At 48.2% G+C, this 18,276-nt stretch overlaps 1 protein-coding gene across 1 annotated transcript; it reads left to right on the top strand.

The window, feature by feature from the left end:
- The first annotated feature begins 4,146 nt into the window (after positions 1 to 4,146).
- GNA11 (G protein subunit alpha 11) lies at positions 4,147 to 14,968 on the top strand. The gene is made up of 7 exons (XM_030256534.4): positions 4,147 to 4,337; positions 8,367 to 8,551; positions 9,603 to 9,757; positions 10,463 to 10,591; positions 11,771 to 11,900; positions 12,670 to 12,823; positions 14,397 to 14,968. The coding sequence occupies exons 1-7, from the start codon at positions 4,202 to 4,204 to the stop codon at positions 14,585 to 14,587; spliced, it is 1,080 nt and encodes a 359-aa protein (XP_030112394.1). The 5' UTR covers positions 4,147 to 4,201; the 3' UTR covers positions 14,588 to 14,968.
- Positions 14,969 to 18,276: the final 3,308 nt, after the last annotated feature.

Below are 18,276 nucleotides of genomic sequence, written 5' to 3' on the forward strand. Positions count from 1 at the left end.
AAGGTCCCAGCCAGGAATGGCCTGTAGGCAGAAAGGGCCTTTCTCCAAGAGCAGCCTTGGTCCAGGCAGGCTTTTTCCAGCTGGTAAAACATTCCTACCCTCTTTGATCCCGTTTTATCAGTGACTTGGAATAATTGGGCTCCGTTCCTCGTGGTGGCTGCCCCCCACCCCTCCCTTCTGCTGTGGCCTGTGTTTTTGCTGCAGACTGATTAGGGGTAATTATCATCCTTTTTACCAGCCAAAGTGCAAGGAGCAGTTCACACTCCTTGCAGGAAGCAGGAAAGGGATTTTGCAGCTGAGCCGTGATTAGGAAGCACATGGCAAGGATGCCTGAACCTGCTTGCTCCCTGAGTGGTGTCCCTGAGGCATTTGGTGGGAGATAAGCAGGAAATTTGGAGCTGTGAGACAGTCAGGAGGTCCAGGGGAATCCACTGACCCTTTGGTCATGAGAAGCTTCCCAGCACAATCAGTTTGCAGAAGTAGCAGTGTGAATCCCAGAGTGAGCTGAAGGGAGTGACCCCCAGGGGCTGGAATGGCCAAAGGAGCAGCTTCTGGAGCACCCAGCTGTGCTGTGGGCACGGCCAGGGCTCAGCACTCTCCCCTCTCTCCTCTGCCTCCTTTGCTGGACGAAGGGAGGAGCCAGACACCGATTTTAGGGTCAAAAGGATCACCCAGGCTGATGTGAGACAGATTCCTCCTGCTCCTGTGCAGGATCAGCGTTCATCTACTGCACTGGAGCTGCACCAAATGCACATTTGCAGCAGTTTCTGAGATTTGCACAGGGAAGAGAGATTACTACACCCTTAAGAGACTTTCTGTACTCTGCTAGTTCAGCAGCACTCCTCCAGGTAGGGAGAACATTTCTTCCTGACCTCAATTTATGGCAAACACTGAAGCATGAGGCTGGATTGATTGCACAAGGAGATTGTGTCTTAGTAACTTGTGTGAATGCTGCAGCAGCTATGCTAATTCATCGTTCCTCTATTTATGAAATCTGTGTGCAGGTTGAGTGCAATTAAATGATGTGTTTTGGGATCGTAGGGGATGAAAGGATCACAGAAAATGTAGGTTTGTTATCCTAGTTTACTGTGCACTGAGCCCACCTACAACACCATGACAAACCAGATGTGAAACATAAGGTTTAAAAAAACTAATCCAGCAATTGCTGTCACGGGCTGCATTTGTCAGCTTTGTTTGATCTCAGTGCTTTTCCTCCTCTGTTCAGAGAACTCAAATCTTGTGGCATCTTCCTGTGACAGGCAATTGAAGAACTTGTAAAATTAATTTTGGGGGAGGATGAAACATTTGACACGTGCTCTGCAGCTGGGTCCCTGGTCCCCATCAGCACCCAGAGAGAGTCCAGACAAATTCCTCCTTTGAATATCACAAGAGAAGGAGGCTCTGCAACCACTCTGGGCAACCTGTGCTGTGTCAGCAGCACAGGAAAGTTCTTCCTCATGTTCAAGGTGGAACTTGCTGTGCATCAGTTTCTGCTCATTGTCCTATTGCTCAGCAGCTGAGCAGAAACTGCTCCATCCCCTGGTAGTTCCCTTCAGGTATTTATGGATATTGGAAAAATCCCCTCTTGGTCTTCTCCGGGCTGAGCACACCCAGCTCCCCCAGCCTGGCCAGGATCACCTCCCTGACCTGCTGGCAATGCCTGCTCCCCTCTGGAACTCACCAACAGCCAAGCAATGGGGCCGGAATGGAGAAAAGAGATGGCACTGTGCAATGTCTGCAGTGCTGCCCACACGATGTGTCTGCATCTCCAGGGGCTTCAGGATCCCATTTCCATGGGCTCTTCCCCTCTGTAAAGAAATGGGGCTGATCTCTGGGCTCAGCAGGAGCTGCTGCAGATGTGGGCCATGGGAACAGTTGCTCTGGAAGTGGCCTGACACGTTCAGGATCAGCTTTCTGCAGGAGCAAGGACATGGAGCCCAGGGAATTGCACAGCACGCTGGTGACAGAGCTGAGGAAAATTCCAGGTCTCCTGGGAACCCTCTGAGCACCAAAACTTTTCCATTAAGGCAGAAAGGGAGGGAGTGGATGGGCTCTTGTTGCTTGGAGAATGGCAGTTCTGTCATTTTTAAATCACACTTTGATCAGGACTCATCAAAACTCAATGTCTGTGGATCCAGACTTCCCATCAGCAGGAACCAAGGAAGTGGTCCAGAGCCTGGATGAAAAATTTCTTGCTCCTTTTCTTTTGGCGAGCTGTGGAAATTTCTTCAGGATCTGTTGGCCTTTAGATTTTGATCCTGCCGAAGAGAAGGCAACCGTAACAATAGCTTCCAACACACAGCACCTCGTGGTCCAGAGCAGCCCAGCAATCCCAACCTGGGAACTCTTTAGCAGCCCCAGAGTGTCACCTGTGTCACCCTCACAGCCTGAGGACATGCAGAGAGCTCAAGTGGCTTGCCCAGTCTGGGCAGTGCTGCGGGGTTTTGTAGGAACTTCAGTCTCCTTAAGGACTGTCCAGGAGTTCCTAAGGGCAACAGATCACAGGGAACAGCCACTGTGGTTTGGGTTTTGGGTGTGCTCAGCACTTCTGGCTGCTGAATAATTTTCAGCTGCCAAAGCAAAACGACCATGTGGCCTTTGCCAGAGGTGTGTGATGAGTCCTCCTGGCTGTGGGGTACCTGGGGGGGAAAGTAAGAGAATGTAACAAAGGGAGGTCAGCACTGATGCTGTTAAAGGCCAAACTATGAAAAAAAAGAAGTTAGAAACTTATTTTAATTGAGGCAAATAACTCATGGGAATAGCACAGGTATAAGGGAGAAGTAAAGTGGAAAATAGAACCTGTTTGTATCTTATGTTTCTGTCTCAGCCAAATTGCCAAGAGATAAGGACTGGCAGACCACTGCATGAGCCAGGAAGGCAGGTATGGAGCAGCTCCATGCTGCTTTTTTGGACCTTCAAAAAGAATGTTTAGATACAGACCCCAGGCAAGGCAGGGGAAGAGATGCAACCACAGGTGCATGCAGGAGGGGTGTGTGTGTGTGTGGAGAGTCCAGGTGGCAGGGACTCTGCTTGGAGCAGGGTCCCACAGGGCACAGGGGGCTGCTCTGACAGATGAGGCTGCACTGGCAGCACAAGGGGTGGCATGAGGGGATGGATGCTGTGACAGATGAGGCTGCACTGGCAGCACAAGGGGTGGCATGAGGGGATGGATGCATCGGGCTGCTGGCTGGAGGACCTGTCCCAGCTCAGCAGGCACCTGGTAGGAAGCAGTGAGGAAAGCTGGGATAAAGGCAGCTCTGAGACGCCCTGTGAGGAGCGATGGGGAGCTCGGGAGGGCTGGGAAGCGGCAGCCCCAGCTCGGGTGGCTGTGCTGGGACACGGCCGCAGCCTGGAGCACAGGGCCGGCCCGGCAAGGCCTCAGCCTGTCCCTCGAGGGCCGGGCGGCCGGGCTGGCGGGGTCTGCGGGCGGAGCCGCGCCCGTCCCACACAGCGGGCCCGGCCCGCTCCGGGCACCCGCCGGGGCTGCGAGCGGTGCGGGACGAGCCGCAACCTCCGCGGCCCGGGCCCGCCCTGTGCCGCCATCCCAGCGGCCGCCAGGGCTCTCCCCGCCCGGCGCGGCCCAACCGCGGGCCGGCAGAAGGCGAGGGAAGGCGACGGCCCCGCGCTCGGCCCGGTCACGGCAGGGCCCGGGCCCGGCCCGGCCCGCCCCGCCATGGGCGCCCGGTCCGCCACCTTCCCACAATGCTCGGCGGCCCCGCCCCGCTCCTGGAACGCGCGTCCGTGCGCCCTCCCCCTCCCCCCCCCGCGACCGGCCAACCAAACCCTGCGCTCCCATTGGCTGCGGCGCCGCGTCCCGCCCGTACCGGCCCGCCCCTCTGCGCGCCGCGCTCTCCCATTGGCCGCCGCCGCTGTCAGTCAGCGCTTGTTTTCGGCGGCAGCGGGTTGGGTTGCGCCGGCTCGTCGGTGTCTCGGCGGAGCCGTGCGGAGGGAGCGGCGGCGCAGCCGGGCGAGAGCGGCGCGGGGGCGGCGGCGGCGCTGGCGCTGGGCCCGGCCGCAGCACTCGGGGCCGGGGCGAGGCCGGGCCGGGCCGGCGCCGCGCAGGGCGGGAGGGTGGGGAGGGAAGGGGGCGCGGGACGCGGGAGCGGGCCGGGCCGGGCCGGGCTCCCGGCCGTGCGGAGAACGGTGGTCGGTGCCGGGGGGGTGGGGGGGTGGGCGGGGGCGTCCCGGCCGCGACGCGACCATGACTCTGGAGTCCATGATGGCCTGTTGCCTGAGCGACGAGGTGAAGGAGTCGAAGCGCATCAACGCCGAGATCGAGAAGCAGCTGCGGAGGGACAAGCGCGACGCGCGCCGCGAGCTGAAGCTGCTGCTGCTGGGTGAGGAGCGCGGCGCCGCTCCGGCCCCGGGGCCGCCGCGGGGCCCGGCCCGGGGCTCCGCAGGTCCGGGTGGCCGGGCCGGGCGGGGAGCGGGTGTGGCGGGGAAGCGGCGGGAGCCATCCCCGCCTGAGCCCGGCGCTCGCGGCCGCTCCCGAGCCGTGCGGGGCGGCCGCCTCATTGGCTGCCCTTTGTTTGATTTTGTGATGCGTTCGCTGTCAAAATGGGTTTTGACACAACCAGGAACTAAGTAGCTGAAATTCCTGGTTTGTGAAGGCGGGCGCGCACAGGGGCGCGTGAAATTTGTCTGGAGGAAACGATTCTGGGGAGCGTGCTGGCCTGGGTTAGCGTGTGGGAATCCGCCGGTGGAGTTGGTGCTTTTCAGGATTGGCGGTGGACGTGTGTGGAAAAACGGGCCTGCAGCTCCTGAAGCACAGAGTGTCCCCTGGGGCAGGAGCTGGGAGAGGCAGCGGGGCTGGGGGCGCGGTGGGGTGGCTCTGGAGGGGGACGAGGCAGTCGGAATGCGGAGTTGGGCGCTGGCTGAGGAGATGCCCGTGGTGTTCAGAGGTGCAGATCACCTGTGCAGCCCCAGAATCTAGGTCTTCGGGTGGAAACAGGAGTGTTCCCTGTGCTGATGGGTAACTGTGCCGTGTTCAGATGAGTTTACAGGGATGGGAAATCGGCTGCAAACTGAGACTTGCAGGCATGTGCCTCCTCCTTCATCAAACATCCGTTTGATGTTCTTGCCTAGATAGCCCCCCAAATTTAAACTTCAGTTTCGGTTTTCATGCATGCTGTGATTTAGCACCGCTTGTGTGTCAGATATATCCTGCTTTGTGTCTTGAATACTATATTATCTTGAGCAGACCTGATGGATCTCTTGACAAGCCATTAAGGTCCAGATGAAGAAGGAGGCTGACCCTTGTTTAAAAAAAAAAAACTATTTGCAGAAGTGGGGAGAGGCTGTGTGTGCCCAGCCCCTTTGGAGGCTCCAGTACCCACACTGGTGCCAAGTAAACCCCAGGGCTTTGCTTCTCACCCTGAATCCTTCACAATTAATGTATTGCTGTTCTTTGTGTGAAAGCTAAAATCGAGGGCTTCACATTTCTGCTCTTTGGTGATGCTGTGGCAGTTTCTGTGAGGCTTCTTGGAGAGGAGGGAAGGTGTCCCTCACTCTCATGCTTCCCTAAAAGCAGTCCCACAGAAGCAGCTGTGTCAAAATAGGTTGTCGCTATAGGATAGATCTGGGTTAAGAAGATCCCACTGGATCTAAATATTTCACTTTAGAAATAATTCAAATTGCTCAAGAATCCTTTCTGCTTTTCTAAAAGATACAGATTCGGCATTAGACTAAAAAAAAGCATATAGAAGGTGGTTATTGTTGGATAAGCAACACTCCTAGGTGTAGACAATTTTTGCAGAATGCTTGTCACTGGACACAGCACGTTGCCCACCTTCAGCTGGCACAGGTGACCTGTGTTCTCTCTCCCTGCTTGCAGGGATTTCTCCTGTGTTGCTCCTGTTCTATGGAGTTCTTATATTCACAAGTATTAATGATTGACTTAGTGAGAGGGCTTTCCCAAAATCTCCAAAATTTTGAGTGTGAGGAGGGAGTTTCCACCTTGTAGAAACTGTTAAATTTTTCCTGTCACTACATCTGGTGACAGTTACTTTGTTGAAGCCTTAACCAGAAAATTGAGGTGAAGAATAACAGTGCTAATCAATTATGAACCTGTTAATAAGAAATTCAAGGTGTTGGACATTGCCATCTGGTACAAAGTAGTAATTTGTCTTTTTACTGGATGGGGAGGATATTTTGTACAAAATTACTTGTGATTAAGCATGGGTTACTGTTGACTGAGCAGTGTATTTACTAGGGGATCGTTAGGAAGTTACTGTAAACTGTAAACTCTGCTGCTTTCACGAGTTGGCAGATGAAGTGGTGAATTCAGATTATCTCCTGTCATATTAAAAAAGGATTTTGTGCCCTGCGAGTTGTAGATTTTGCCCACCAGAGCTTGTAACCTGCTGGTGTAGTGCTGTGCCTCAGGGAAAGCAAAAGACAACTTAAAAAAAAATCCCAAAACCAAACCAAAAACCCACCACCAATTACCAAAACCAACCCCCAAACCAAAAAAGGGCAGTGATGGAGTGACAGGAAGAATCTGTGTTTGAACTCTTAAGTCCTGAAGCAAGCCAAGGGCTGGTGCTGAGGTTTCTCTTGCATTTTCATTGTTGAAATGCTTTGAAGCACCACCTTTTTTTTTTTTTTTTCTCTCAGTTTTGGTCACTGTGGTAAAAGACAAGGAAGTATTTCTCACCGCACTGACAGAAACCACAAAAGATCTCAGTTTCCAGTTTTTTCCCCACTTAGGGTGCACCTTTGTGTTCAAGATGGAGATTATTTGCTGCATATTGATAATGTGTACAGTGTTCATTTCTGGCTGTGCTGACATGATTTCTGTCAGTTCTTGCTGTTCATTTCAAGCATTCTGCTTCTAGTTAGGTGCTTGTTGCTTTTATCTGAGCATTTTTATTTGTTTGCCTTTTAGCCTACCAAGATAAAATGAGTAACTGAGTATCTACATGCGAGTATTAATTGTGTACTGGGATGAATGAGATCCTGTGTGAATCCATCTCTCCCCTGGTGTGAGGAGGATCTGGTGGTGCCTGTGGGGAGAGCCAGGGCTCTGCCAGCATTTAAACTCCAGGTCAAAAGGATTTGTATCGCTGACATGATATATTTTGAGTTTTTGGTCTCTGTAGTCAGGTGAGCTGGGCCACTGTGTTAGAGAGGCGGGGTTTTTTTATCAATATCCTGCATAATGATAGCAAATTTTAGAAGATTGAATAAAAGCACTCCACAGAGACGTAGTGGTGTCCATTTAGGCTGCTGAAATGTGGAGGTGAGCTCATTGCAGGTGAGACCTGGCCTGGCTGTCCCCTCCACAAAGGACTGTGTGCACGGGGCGATGTCACCGCGGACGTCCCAGTTGAATTGTGAATTTAGCAAGGCTCTGTAACTGCTTGGATGCCGTCTGATGGCGTTTTTCTCTGTTAGAAAGTTCCCACTGTCCTTTGGTATCATCTGGTGGCCTTCACACGCTGAGTGACACTCCTGTGGGGCCATAAATGTAGGAGTGGAAGGACCTGCCCAAGTGACGGTGCAGGAAGCGCTGCCCTGTGCCGTGTCCTGCCCTCCCATCTGCTCCCAGCCCGGCAGTAAAACCTGGAAAAGAAGGAAGAGAAGGAAGCAGTGGCCTTGCTGAGCAGGCTGCAGCCCGTGGGGACCCAGGCACGGCACCGACAGCTGGAGCAGTGGCCTACTCTGCTCTCCCTGCCAGACGCCATTTTTAACTCCCTCGCATCCAGAGCAGGAGCGCAGCAATCCTGCCACAGGCAGGGCTGTGGGCTCAGCCCTGAGCAGCAAACCTCGGGGGCACAGGGCAGATGTGCTGCCTGGGCTGTTCAGATGGATAAGCAAAGAGTTTCTTGAGCTCCGTTCTCCTTTAGAGTTGATTCATTTTTTTCCTGTTGTGTTTGGTGCTTTTCTATGAAAGACACGGCGTGTATAAGGCAAAGAACATTTGGTGCCAAATTAGAACAAAGCAAAATTTGCTGTTTGCTGGGCTTCTCCTGGCCATTCACTGCTGGGTCTGTAGCACTTTCCTGGCTTGAGAGTGTGTCCAGGCCCTTCCTGGCTGGTTGTAGCATCTTGCTGGAGTATCTGGGAATAGGTCAGGTGTGACGGGCAAGGGCCTCTTGACGCAGGACGTGTGGGAGTGGCTGTAACGTGAGATTTGGAATAAGTACCAGAGCGACTTTTGAAGGCTGCTGTAAAGGACAAGGTGTCTTCCTTCCATGCTGCTGGCTTCGTAGCAGAGATGAACAATCCAAGCTGTCTTTTACCCATCTGGGAAGTGACAAAAAGGGAGTTGGGAGTGGTGTGTGCTTGGGTGTGGTGATAGGAGCTTTCATCTGTCCTGGGCTTTGCTGCTGGTGGCTCCTAACTCCCTCTCTTGCATCCTGTAGGCACTGGGGAGAGTGGGAAAAGCACGTTCATTAAGCAAATGCGTATAATTCATGGCTCAGGCTACTCTGAAGAGGATAAAAAAGGCTTCACCAAGCTGGTGTACCAAAACATCTTCACTGCCATGCAGTCTATGATAAGAGCCATGGAAACCCTGAAGATTCTGTACAAGTATGAACAGAACAAGGTAAGTTTGTCAGTTTTTGCACGTATCTTTAGTCAGTGAGGATTTTGAGTTTTTGTTTCTTTGTGTCTTTCTGCATTGCAACCTCAAGCTCCCTGAACTCTTTTCTATAAACTATTTATGACATTTTCTTGATACTCAACTCCTTTAACTTGGTTGTGTTAAAGGATAGAGCAATTCTGCATGGTTGGTGCACTGGTGTGCCTAGGGAGTGGTGGGAGCAAGGGATTGGGATATGATGGAAGGGATAGGAGGGGTGTTATTTTTGCTCATTTCAAGGATTCAGGGTTGTTGAATGTGTTGGCATTTTCTTTGCGTGTGTTGCCGTTCTTACTGGAACTTGAAGCTGGCAAAATACATGCTGGACTCAAAAGACACAGACCTGTCCTGGTAGTTACCCCTGTTTCTGCAATCCTTCTGTTTTTCTGATAGGTTTGTACCCTTGGTCAGTAGCTTTTTAAAGAATTTTGGTCTCAACCACAGAAACATACTAATTTTGCGACCAGGAATTAATTTTAGATATATCTGATCTAAATTATTTTCTCTTTTTGAGGGGGAGGACAGTGAGAGTGAGGGCATACCAGGAAAATAGATTTTTTTTTAGCATATTTTGCTTTTTTTAATGCTTAGTATCCTTAATATTTTGAAGTTGTGTTGTATCTGACCTATCACACAGTGTCTCAGAGCTGATTTTGAATAATTGTAGGGATTAGATGGTGCCCCTTTCCTGTCTGTGGTGGGAATAGGCAGTGTGAGAAAGCTTTGCCTGTGCTTTATGTGAGGCATGGTGGAAGGGTTCTGAGAAATAAAACCTGCCAGCTTTTGCTTGCTACAATTTATGCAGAACTTCCCTTTGGTTTTTATTTATTGAGGGTATTGGCAGAAGCCCCTAGGTGTGGATAATCACCTCACAGACATCACAGGCTGTGGTAGTTACTGGAGTCCTTCCTTTGCTTACCCATTGTAGGGTGGGCACTTTTTTGCCCCCCAGTTTTGGAGTTTTTTTTTTTTTTAACTTTTTCTTTATTTTCTTCTTCTTCTTTTCGATCTCCAGGCCAATGCAGTGCTGATCCGAGAAGTGGATGTAGAAAAGGTCATGACATTTGAGCAGCCATATGTAAGTGCAATTAAAACATTGTGGAATGACCCTGGAATACAAGAGTGTTATGACAGGAGAAGAGAATATCAACTTTCTGACTCAGCTAAATAGTAAGTGTTCAATCACTGGCATGCTTGTGGTGGGAGTTATGCTCTAACAAATTGTACCTGTCCACATTTTATTTATTAAAGTTCAGAGTTTATTTCCCTATCATTTGCTGCTTTTCCTGAGAGTTTGAGGTGTTCTGGTGGATGTTAAAGGGTGCTCATACATCTGCTTCAGGATATACCTGAGGCCAGGATCTCCACATTATTCCATCTTTATTGATCCTGGCTCTTGGGCAGCAGGAGTGCTGCTCTTTCTCATCAAGTTTGCCTTTGGCTTATGTGGATGTGTCATTCAGATTTTATTAATTATAAATCCATTAAGTTTGGTAATGTACAGAGGATGTTTCTACATTTATAAGTAGAAAACCTCAAATGAGACTTGATCCTGAAACATAAAGCGTCTGCTGTGGTTAAACTTCCTCTGCAGTAAAGACTGTCTTCCCCACTCCTATTCAGAGTTGATAAAGTTGTTTTTAGTGTATCTGTTTATCCTCCAAGGGGGCTGGCTGGCGAATTACTGTTCCCCAAAACCATTTTCTGTTAGTTTTCCACACCATATTTAAAATCATTCAGACAACTTCTGCCTTTCTCATTACTCTACAGAAAGACTTCATGTAGCAGTTTGTACGTGTGTATCTTTGTGTGCTGCAACCTAAGGTAGTTTTTTCTTTTTCCTTTGTTATTTTTTTTCCACTGTCCTGCTTGCAGCTATCTCAGCGATGTGGATCGTATTGCTACCCCAGGATATCTACCAACTCAGCAAGATGTGCTACGGGTTAGAGTCCCTACAACCGGGATCATAGAGTACCCCTTTGACCTAGAGAATATTATCTTCAGGTACTGGAGGTGTCTTCATGTTACAGCTGAGCTGGGGCAGCAGGGAGACGGTTTCAGGAAGGAAAAGTTGTGGCTTGTGTGTCCAGATGGTTTGAGTGGATGTGTGATGGGTGCTGCCCTAATTGGAGTGGTCTGATGTTTTGGCTGTCAGAAAATTCAAAATTCAAAACTCAACCTGCTTTTGAGTCAGTGACACTTCAAACCCAGTGTCCTTCTTGGGAAGGATTGCCCTGCTGGAATTGTGGCTTGTGAGGCAGCTGAGGGATGTGTTGAGAGCTGAAGCCACCAAGGGCTGACACTTTTTGTGCAGAAATGTTTCCCTGTACCCAGCATTTTGAGAGCTGGTTTTCTGTGCCTGCATTGTGCTCTCAGGGTGGCACCAAACCTTGCTGCCTGTGCTGCTGCAGCAACAGAGGGTCTTTGCAGGCTTAAGCCAGCAACTCAGCCTGGCATGACCAGGCTGAACTCAGCAATATTCCTGTGTTGCTCTCTGGTGCTTGGGTGCTCTTTGCCCTTCCTTACCAGTGTGGCATTGCCAGGGAGGAATAAAGGAACCTGCTTCTCCTCTCTGAAACCATTTAGTTAGAGAAATGCAGAAGCCTCCTTTCCCTGTTCTATTTTGCTGACCTGGGGAGTAGGTGTAGGATTTTATCAAAGGTGGAACCACGTGTGGCACTTGAGGTGAGTGCCAGAATAACTTTAGTGTACTGTTCAGGTGGGACTTGAAACTGAGAGGCTGAAGTGTGTGAGTGTTAAACAGCACATTCCAACAAAAGTGTAACAACTAAAGAAAGATTTGGGTGGGGGAGAAGCTTTGAGGCAAGCAGGTGCTTTAATTAAAAATAAAAATAGTTTGCTCATGTGACAGAGCACAGTTTTGAAGGACTTGTCTTTTCAGACTCAGGGCTGCTGCTGAGCAAACCAGAGCAGAATGCAGCAAAAATGGTCAAGGGTGAATTTGGCATCACTCACCTGTGGCCATTCTTTCAGTTTGCTGTATTTCTGGACTGGGGTATTTTATAAACCTGCTGGTTTTGTTAACAGGCAGATACTGTCACAGCCCTGTGCCAGGTTAACTGGAATGGTAAAGAACCAAATTAATTCTCTTTGTTTGCTGGTCCTTTGCATTCAGAGAACTGCAGCTACCCTTGTGATACTCAATATACTTCTCTTCCTTAGAATGGTGGATGTTGGAGGTCAGAGATCAGAACGAAGGAAGTGGATCCATTGCTTTGAAAATGTGACTTCCATCATGTTTTTAGTAGCACTTAGTGAATATGACCAAGTTCTGGTGGAATCAGATAATGAGGTGAGCCAAAGAATGGGAACTCTGCAGGAGGGAGGAAGGAGAGGAGGAAGAAAGGAAAAGAGGGGGGAGTGTCTTTGTAGTTTCTTGAAGGCTGGTACCCAGGTGCTTGGTGCCAAGTTGGATTAGCTACTGTTATTGGTTTTGGCCTTCAGTTCTTGTTGCAAAGGGAACATGAGCTTCCATGGGTCATGATGTCCCTGAGGATGGAAAGGCAGAGGGCATTCAAATCATCTGGACTTCTCTAGTGCAAAATGAAATTATCTGAAGTTGCAGAGTTCCTTGTGCCATGGAAGGCACTGTGCAAGTGCTCCCAAATCACCTCATCCCCTTCCTGCACTGAGTTACTTTAGGCTTTGCTGTCTTGTGAGGTGGTGACTGCACTCCTTGAAGGTGCAAATCTGAATTTTGGCACTTGCTAATAGATCAAAAACATGCTATTAGATAACAATTGTTGCTCTTTTTGTAGTAGACAAAATACGCTCACAAAGTATCATTGGACTGTCCTCTCACATGACTGTTAAAGCATAAAATGACTTTTAAGTCTTTTGATGTGAAAGGCTTGGAAAATAAATGAAGCTTGAGTCCCTCAGATTTTGCATTTCCTTTCCATTTACTGATCCAGCTTGAACCAGAATCTACCTGGGGCCAAAGTATTTTGTTTATAATGTTTGAGAAGCTGAATTACTACAGATCTGAGTGCATGTGCAGGCAGCAGAAAGGCATTTTAGTGCTCCTCTGTGAAAACAGGGCTTTCTTTTTCTGATTGCAGAACCGGATGGAAGAGAGTAAAGCTCTCTTTCGAACCATTATCACTTATCCATGGTTCCAAAACTCTTCTGTTATCCTCTTTCTCAACAAGAAAGATTTGTTGGAAGACAAGATCCTGTATTCCCACCTTGTTGACTATTTCCCAGAGTTTGATGGTGAGTGGCTTTTAAGAGGGAACACTTGATGGGGTGGGGATAATTGGATTAAAACTTAATTGTTTTTTAAAGAACACTCAGATCTAGAAGTGGAGAAAGCATTAATTGAGAAAGAATACTTAGAGCAATAAGAAAACATTACAGAAATATCTTAATCATGCATAGACAAGTGGAATCTGATGGGATGATCAAATAATGAGCCTCTCCTAGATGAAGAATTGCCCCCTCCCATTGTGCATTTTGTACATATTGAAGTCTGACTTATACATAAAACCAGTTTCATACCCATGGTAGTTTACTGGTATTCTGGACCTTTTAATCCTCTAGTCAAGAGGTGACTTGAGTCTTTGTTTTGAGAAACCAACTAGTCAAATACCCAAATTGTTTAAATGATGGTGCTAAAAAATCTTCCTGGAGCTTGAAATTCTTATTAGCGTGCCATCTGCTGTTGTGGGAAAATAATATCTATGTGAAACAGCGAATTTCCCATTTGAAACAGAACTCCTTAGCCAAAATATTATTTCAGGCTCTTCAGCTGAGTGCATTTAAAGCTGGCTGGTAACACATCTGTACAGGGCTGAAAATAAAATCAAAGTGGTGGAGAATGAGATCACTTCTTGTCATGCTCTCATGTATTAATTCTGTAATTATTTGCTTAAAAAATATGAGGTAAAGGAAGAATTACCATCTTGCAAACAGCTTTCATCTTTTAGAGGACCAATGAAATTGCTCTTGGTGTGTCCTCCCACATCTGGAGTTCCTGCCTGGAGCTCTGGTGGGAGCACCAAGTTTTTCCAGCAGGCTGGGAGTGCCTGAAGAGCTGCTCCCCAAACAGGGAATGGAGTTTCCTGGGTTCCAAACTTCAAATGGATCTTTTAACAGCTGGAGGCAGATCCCAGCTTCCAGGGGTGTCATGTACTTCCATTTTTTCCTACAAGCAGCTCCTTCAAGGATGCTGCATGGCCTGTAAGTGGAAGGTTGCCCATCAGATGTCCTCTCAAGAGATGGTGTTTGCCATGCAACAACAGCAGTCCTGTGAAAGGAATTGCAGTAGGTGATTATTTTCTGGGGACCTGTCAGCAATGTGAATTAAAAACTGGCCAAAATTCCCATTTTTAGCTCCTATGAGGTGACCAGCTGGATCAGATTGACTGCAGTTTTGACTAGCAATAACCCTTGTTTTCAAAATACACACTTGTGTCTTTCAGCCTGTGAGATCCACCTGTATATTAGGAAGAAATGTACACCCCATTTCCATGGGAGAGCATTTAGTGGTGTCTGTCCAGCATCTGCCACTGTTTCCCAGTGGATGCTCCCACCCTAGGTTTTTCCAAGGTCTCAATTCCAAAGCAGGGTCTGAACTGACCCATCAGTGTCTGCAAAGTGCCCAGTGCCCTTGTGGGATTTGGTTAGACAGCTGAAAAGCATGAGACACTTCAGCTCTTGGAACTTTGATCCCATAATGGATCTTAATTTCTTCTTTAAAGCTCTGTAACCCATAGGAAAGAAGTGCTGCTGGATGTGGGGGATGCATGGGAGTGAATCCATTCACTGATGTCTCTGTTTGCTGCAGGCCCACAGAGGGATGCACAGGCAGCCCGTGAGTTCATCCTCAAGATGTTTGTGGATTTAAATCCCGACAGTGATAAAATCATCTATTCCCATTTCACATGTGCCACAGACACAGAAAACATCCGTTTCGTCTTTGCAGCTGTCAAGGACACCATCCTACAGCTCAACCTGAAGGAGTACAACCTGGTTTGACCTGTTCTGCTCTTGCCCCTTGAGAGGCTTCTTTGTGAAGAAAAGACAAAAAAATGAAATTTTAAATATGACAGGAAAAAAAAAAAGTTTTAATTTTTGATGATGTAATGATTGCAAATTGTCTGATCTGTGGAGTGGCAAGTGCTCGGTGTTATCCTGGAGTCTCATGTCTCTGTCCACAGAGTAGTTGATTTCATATTTTTAACAAATTGCTTTTATGTCACAGTTAACGGGGATATGCCTCATTTCTTCAGCACCTTGCTTACTTCTTAATTTTTGCCAAGCAGCTAAGGCAGCCTCATCTTGATCTTTCCTTTGTTGCTAAGCCACTTTTTTTCCCCCCCCTTTCATTCCCACGGTATATGTAGAGAAAAACAAAAATCCCCAACACTTCCCAGCTGAGATTGTGAATTCACTGGACTGTGGGAGTGCAGAATGCTACTGGTCCCTTTGCCTTGTGCTATAGGGTGCCTCTGGTATAATTTGCTAATCCTGCTTCCTTCCCCTCCTTCTTTCCCTTCCCCAGGACACGCTCCATGGTTCACTGTGATGAAATGTTGGGGAGGAGCGATTGCTCTCCAACTATTGTGCAAAAAAAAAAAAAAAAGGCAAAACAAACAAACAAAACAAAAAAAAAAAAGCCATCACTTTTCCATTCTTTATATGTTCTGAGTAATTTTTTGTTATCAATTATAAAAGGTATGGAGACTGTGATTTTTTTTTTTTAAATTATTGATGTTCTATACATAGTTTGCTATGTGTTGCTGTATTTTGTTCATGGACTACAAATGATGGAAGCTCTTGGAGCAATAGCTGCTGAGCCTGGGGAAGTGCCTGACTGTAATTTTTCTTTTTTTTATTTCATTTTTATTGCTTTTTTTTTTCCCCACACACACATACACATCCCACCCACACCACGAGCGCGTGGCCGTGTGCGCACAAGGCTCAGTCTGCAGAGAGGAACTCTTCTGTTGGGTAGGGTTTTTGACATCAATGTGCAACCTCTCTATGCAGCAGTTACCAAAAGCACACTGAGTGATTGTGGCATTCCAACATCAGACTTTGCCTGGATTGAAAACCTTAGTCTCGTGCCATCCTCTAGGTCTTTTTTTGCTGCCTAATAGCAATCAAGCCTTGTTTTATTGCATTTTGTGCCAGTGTGTGAATGACTTGGTAAGAATTGCTCAGCCTTGTCCAGCTTGCAGAGTTTGAGAGGACCAGAGCTGGAGGGTGACAGGCTCTGCTAGGATTCTTACTTGGGCAGCTTGAGGATAGCTCTTGGAGGGAGCAGCAGTTCTGTCTCTCCTGTTTATGCATTCCCCTGAGGCACACGCTGCTGTGCCCCTCTTTGGAGGAGTATGGGATCCTCTTTGGAAGACTTGCACACATCCTTGCTGCAGGGTGCCTGTGATGGTTATGTCAGCAGTGGTTAATTGTTGGCAGCGGTTAATTGTTGGCAGTGGCTGCTGCAGAATCCAGAGAGCCCTGCCCTGGCTGCACTTGGTGTAGCAGGAGAGGAGGAGAGAGGCAGCAGCACTAGCTGGAAGGCAGAGTGGATGTAGTTCTGGATTCTGGATGCCACCTGAATCTCCACTGAGCAGGAGGAGATGAAGCCTTTGCACATAGGAGAGCTTTATTTTGCAGGAGCTGAGGCAAGTCAAGGTGCTGAAGGGCTGCTGCCAGCCTGGGAGAAAGAAATGCATTGGCAAGGCAGGGAGAGAGAGAGTGGGAAGCAGGAGGTGTGACCCACGTCTGGACGTGTGTCAGTCAGCCATCACTGATGCTTCTGTTTCAATTCCAACAAGTAGCATTGGGTCCAAATTCTCTGGATCGACCAGATTGCCCCCTTGAAGGCTGCCAGTAGAAAAAAAGACTAAACGAGCTGCACTGTTGAAGGGGGCTGTTGATATTTTGTCTCTTTTGTAGACAGAGCACTACATCAGTGTTTTGCACAACGTTGTAAGAGTAAATCTAACTGTCTGAGATGCTTAAGATGCTTTGATCTAGAACACTAAACTATGGAGGGACATAATTTTGAATAATTCTGTTGATAGGTCCCTCATTTTCCAGAGTAGCCGAGCGAAGCCTCTGTGTGCTCAGAGGGCTACAGAGCAAAGCAAGCTCTGCTCCAGGTGATTACAGAGCTCAAGGTGGAACAGTAGCCATGGGACCAACAGTTGAAGAGCCAGTCTGAGTGGTGATGCTGAGGGAAACATAGCATCTCTTTAGACTAGCCATGCTCTGGACTGCATTTAAACCCTTGGGAGGAATGAGGAGGGATTCCCATGTGTCAGACAGCTTTGCATCAATTTTACTGCTTTTTTTTTTATTTTTTTCATCTTTATGCCAAAATGATCCAGTTTGTAGAAATTGTCTTATAAAGAGGAATTTATAATCATCTTCATGTATTCTAAGTGCTGTTCCTCTGAAGCAGATGGCAGCACCAACCTCTTCTGCTTCTGTGATCCTGTTGTAAATGGTTCACACTACAGCTGTTGCCAGCAACGAGCCTGGCACTGAGATACACAGGTTCTTGGAAAATAACTTCCCAGAAGTTTCTCTTTTCCAAGGTGAATGATGGTGGTACTTCCACTTGAATCAGAAACTTTTTTCGTCTTGTTTTGTACCTTCCCCTTTCTTTAAGAGCTGCTGCCCTGGCACAGGAGGAGGGATCATGGCATCTGTCTCTTGCAGAGTGACTCTGCATGGTGGCAGGCAACTGTGGGAGGCTGTGGGCACAAGGATTTAGGGAATGTGCTGTACCTTGTGGGGCAACTGCTTGGGGTGGCTGTTGGCCTGAGAAGTGGCTGAGGGGAGGGAGGGTGCTCAGCTGAGTTCTGAAACCTCCTCCTGGACTGGGGTAGGAACGGGTCAGACCTGTACACGTCACCTGGAGTTGTCTGTGACTGTATCATGTGTGAGAAGATACCAGTGTTAGCACGTGCTTTCCTTAGTAAGCAGCTGCTTGTGTGCCTCCAGCTTGGCCAGTGAAGTGTTCCTGCAGAACTGGCTCCTGTCTCTGTTGGCTGGCAAATGCCTGCCCTAGCAAAAGTGCCAAACCTTAAAACCAAATTTGCCTGTATCAACCTTTCTGAAAGTGAAGCCTGTCAGAATTGTCTGCAGGTTGAGTCACTTTCAGAAGAGAGGTAAAATTGGGTTGTTGTAGGGAATCCAGAGTCTGAGGAGTTGCTCTCCTTGCTAACCTCTGCTCCTTGTGCACTTTTAATCTTTGTTCTGTTGAAGAAACCAACATACTTGGAACTAGTTTGAAACTTGAAGTCAGTGAGCAGAGGACCATCCCTTTTCCTTGCACCATTCCATGTGGATTGGCTACCTGGTGAGCAAAAGCCCCTTCCAGCTGCAGCGTGTCAGCTCCTGCCCTTCCTGCCTCCCCCTTCTCCTCGAGTTGGATTCTTTGGTCTCTTGTTGTTGCTTCCTAGCAATGTTGGCCTTGCGTTCAACTATGGTTTTTCTTCATGTGTTTTATTGGTTTAAATAAAAAAAAAAGACAAAAAAATAATTAAAAAGCAAAAAAAAAAAAGGCAAAAAAAAATTACTTCCGGAGTGTGCTGACCATTGTATTGTCCTGTACAGAGCCCAGGTCGTTAGAGTCCAGCAGAGATAAAGTGTGTTATGCAGCACCCAGTTTTTTAAGAGTATGGTTTGTGCCAATGCCCCTTCTTTAGTAG

Source organism: Taeniopygia guttata, chromosome 28 (assembly GCF_048771995.1).
Source record: "Taeniopygia guttata chromosome 28, bTaeGut7.mat, whole genome shotgun sequence".
In the NCBI taxonomy this organism is placed as follows: Eukaryota; Metazoa; Chordata; class Aves; order Passeriformes; family Estrildidae; genus Taeniopygia; species Taeniopygia guttata.

Bases quoted from the DNA above. Each gene is read 5' to 3' on its own strand.
- GNA11 (XM_030256534.4), top strand. From the start codon at position 4,202: ATGACTCTGGAGTCCATGATGGCCTGTTGCCTGAGCGACGAGGTGAAG. The intron at 4,338-8,366 runs GTGAGGAGCGCG...TGCATCCTGTAG, and splicing joins GCTGAAGCTGCTGCTGCTGG to GCACTGGGGAGAGTGGGAAA. The intron at 12,824-14,396 runs GTGAGTGGCTTT...TGTTTGCTGCAG, and splicing joins CTATTTCCCAGAGTTTGATG to GCCCACAGAGGGATGCACAG.